The 3,924-nt window shown below is 38.6% G+C and overlaps 1 protein-coding gene across 1 annotated transcript; it reads right to left on the bottom strand.

Moving 5' to 3' along the window:
• Positions 1 to 390: 390 nt before the first annotated feature.
• Positions 391 to 3,223, bottom strand: LOC113752240 (disease resistance protein RPM1-like). Its single transcript, XM_027296363.1, has one exon. It carries the CDS (start codon positions 3,169 to 3,171, stop codon positions 391 to 393), a length of 2,781 nt encoding a protein of 926 aa, XP_027152164.1. The 5' UTR covers positions 3,172 to 3,223.
• Positions 3,224 to 3,924: the final 701 nt, after the last annotated feature.

Genomic DNA, 3,924 nt, shown 5'->3' on the forward strand with positions numbered 1-3,924 from the left:
ATGCAACAAGAACCTTCAAGTCTGGACTTTGGACTTCAAAAGGTGTTATACATACAAACTAATTTCACCAACTGCTTCATACACTTTCAAATTAACTTAATGAAGACTGCCTTCTCTTTTCTGTAGTAGGTGCTCTGATCTATGTTTTACTTAACCAGAGCAAGTTTGAGGGGGCCAACTATAAAAAGGAAATCTAAATCGATATATGAACACATACTATATGAACACATACTAATTTCTGTAGTAGCTATTTCATGATATGATTTGATACAAATGTAGTAAGCAGTAGAAAGGAAAAAGTAAATGAGAACTCAATGAAATAAAAGGAAAAGCTAAAGAGATGAGTTGACTGAATGTCAATTAATGTTGAAAGCTGCAAAGAGTTGTCGCTTAGAGGAACCTTTTTTCCCACCGACCATCAATCCAGTGACCAGTGAAAACTTGAGGGATATGAGAAATTGTCTGATAATCTTCACTCTGTTTATCCAAATTCTGTACTTTGTGCATTAGCTCATCAGACATCTCATAAAACCCAAGAAATTGAAGTCTGGTCAAGTTTTGGATGCCCGAAGGCAACTCCTGCATCAGTTTACAATCACCTAAGCGCAGAATTCTGAGACTAGGCATTGATTCCTCTTCCACTCTCACCCATTTCAGTCTTGTTAATTGCACAATCTCTAAGTGCTGGAGTTTTTGAAATCCTCCAACCTTGAAACATATTGTCTCCCCTTCATAAGCACGATAGAGAGTAAGTGATACCAGATTGGGCAAATGTCCGAGGGAGCTTATTACATTCTCATCTTCTCTCAACCTACTGTTCAACAACCGTAACGTTCTCAAGGATTGAAGTGATGTCACCCATTGCGGCACTCTCTCCAAACGCCCCTTCAATATCAGACGTGTGAGGAATTCAAGCTTTGGAGAGACGGAATGTTGGAGATCAAGGATCTCGTCTTCTTTACTACAGGAGATGACCAATTCTTGAAGGTAGGTCAGCCTCAAGATGGAGGAGAGCAACTCCTTTCCATCTTCTCTTCTCAGTTTTGTGATCCATAATCGCCGCAGCTGCATGAGGTTTCCAATCTCCCTTACTATTTTATCACTATCTGCTTCTATATTAGTCAGATTTTCCAAGCAAATAAACTTTCCAATTCCAAGTGGACATTTACAGCCCCAAATTGCATACTCATTTGAATAATCACCCCATCCGCCTAACCAAAGAGAACGGAGTTTTCTTAGCTTCAGAATTTCCACAGGCAACTCTGTTACATTGGTTCCTCTCAGATCTTTAACTTCAAGGTTTTGAAGCTTCCCAATAGATTTTGGAATAATTTTAACTCCAGTTCCATAGAGACTAAGATACCTGAGATGAAATAGTTTGAAGACTTGCTTTGGGATGTTGTCCAATTCAGCTCCATCCAATTCCAACACCTTTAGCCACTTGGGATCACCATGTAAAAACTTGGATAAAAGTGTAGTTGTGAGAGGATCTTCATACTCAAATATTACCACAGACCGAAGACACTTTAAGCTACTAAATTCTTGTGGATTATCAGTGAAGTTGTGGATTGCTAGGTGTCGAACTTTTTCAGGCCATCTTGTGTAATATTTGGTGGCTACAGTCATGAATCCCTGCTCTTTAGATTTTGAAACAAGGATTTCACGCACAAAATCGTGGAGACCACATTTATCTAAGCTGCCATCGTCCAATGTGGATTTAACTTGGATTAAGCTTCTGTTGATGAGTTCTTTCATACATCTCATAGCAATGTCGGTGGATGTTATTCCTTCTTTCTCTTCTGCAAATCCTAGTGCAATCCATTTCAAAAGTATATCATCCACATCAATTGGATAATCTTCAGGGTAGATGCTTAGATATAATAGGCAGCTTTTAAGATAGTGAGGCAAATCATTGTAGCTAAGTAAGAGTACACTTTTGATTCTGTCAAGCTTACCACTGCCGTCTGCCTCGCCACCAAAACCATGAAGAATCATCTCCCATTCATCTGTCTTTTCCTTGTCCTTCAGAGCCAAAACACCACCTATTGCAACAATTGCAAGTGGTAGGCCCTCACATTTTTTCAGTATTTTTTTAGCAACTTCTTCTAGATTTGGAGGACAGTCATTGCACTGAAATGTTCGATTGCAAAACAGAGTCCAAGACTCTTTATCAGAAAGAGGCTCCATCCTATAGACGAAGTCAAGTGATCCTAAACAGGACGCAGAAGCTACATCGGCTATTCGTGTTGTCAATACAACACGACTAGCAGTATTGCAGTCAGGCAATACACATTTGATAGCTTCCCAGGCATCTATACTCCACACATCATCAAGGACAAGAATGTACCTTCTTTCTTGGAGGAAGTCTCTGACAAATTCACTCAGCATAATATCATTCATGGATTCCACTTCGGGAGGGACCGGCTGTCTGATTTCGTTGTACAAATATTGGATCAGGTTCTTGATGATGTCCCTGAACTGAAAATTTCGAGAAACAGTTATCCAGGCATGGCTCTGAAATTGTTTCTTCACTGCAGCGTCATCGTAGACTTTTTTCACCAGGGTAGTCTTGCCGAGTCCCCCCATTCCCACAACCGAAACTACTTTCAATTGGGAATGGTCATCAAGGATTTTTGAGATGAGCTCTGCTTTTGGCTTATCAATCCCAACAAGTTGAGCTTCTTCAATGAAGAGTGATTGAGCACGAATGTCAAAATCTGCATTTGCCTGTCGGGAAGAGCTGAAGCCTCTGTCTTGAGTACCATATAGGGCTTGGTACCTCTGATGCCTTGCTGAAATCTCTCCAACTCTGGCCTTGATGTCTTTTATCTCCAAAGAAATTTGATGGCGAGCTTTCAGATTCTTTATTGAGTTATAGATCTTTCCAGCCTTGCCACAGAATCCGTCCTTGTAGCCACGAGCAAAGCGGAAGGTAAAATCATCGAGAACATCCTCTGTATCATAAGCAACTTCTCGAACCTGCTTTAGCCATTCTTGGAGTTGAGAATCATTGTCTTCCTTTGCTTCAGCTTCTCTGAGGAAAGACTTCATGCTCCCGAGTTCATCTTTGATGAATTGAACATCTGATTTAAGCCCCCCCAAAAGTGTGATCTCTTGGGAAAGCAAGGTTGAGAGCTGGTTAATCAAAAAACCTACAACACTCTCTGCCATAATGCTCAGTCAAATTTCTCAAGAATCAGTTTTCTTATCAAAAAAATTTTGAGAGCTGTTCCAAATTTCAGAAACTATGCTGTTTTTCTTTTTCTTTCTTTCTTTTTGTAGTATAGAGGATGCGGTTTATATGAGCTATCAAATTCTAGAATGATATTAATTTGTGAACGTATGTTTTTTTTCCCTTTGTGGTACAAACAAGGAGTCTTATTTGGCATTTTGGTAGTACATATCAAAAGTTATTGTGGTCAAAAAGTGAGATGTAAGTCTACTCAAAAGAAAAAGTATACAGAGCATAACCTAAAAAAATAGTAAAGAATAACTATTCTCTTGGGCTAAGAAAGGCATAGAGAAAATTTTGGATTTCTTTTGATTGTTTAAATTGGAAAGGAAGGCATTTGTCATGTGGAATCTAACAATCTTCAGATAATGTTCAGCTCCCTTCTAATGCTTTCTTAATTTGCTCCAAAAAGAAATGGCTAGCTATGATTCTAAGTAAAACTAATAGATAGGAAAAAAAAATATGTTGTCCCTAAGATCCAACTTACTTTGGTATGGATGATAATCACGTAAAGGTAAAGGCCTTGATTTGTCTCTTATGCCCGAAGATCGTTCTTCAAATTGACATTTTGGTAAAACTTGCAAAGTAACATAAATTCATTGTAACGAAACAAAGAAAGATTTGCCAAGTTTATTAGAATACACATTCTCATGCTAAGAAAGGCAATGGCAAAATTTTGATTAGTTAAGTTG

The sequence above is a fragment of the Coffea eugenioides genome, chromosome 11 (genome assembly GCF_003713205.1).
Source record: "Coffea eugenioides isolate CCC68of chromosome 11, Ceug_1.0, whole genome shotgun sequence".
NCBI lineage: Eukaryota > Viridiplantae > Streptophyta > Magnoliopsida > Gentianales > Rubiaceae > Coffea > Coffea eugenioides.

Bases quoted from the DNA above. Each gene is read 5' to 3' on its own strand.
- LOC113752240 (XM_027296363.1), bottom strand. From the start codon at position 3,171: ATGGCAGAGAGTGTTGTAGGTTTTTTGATTAACCAGCTCTCAACCTTG.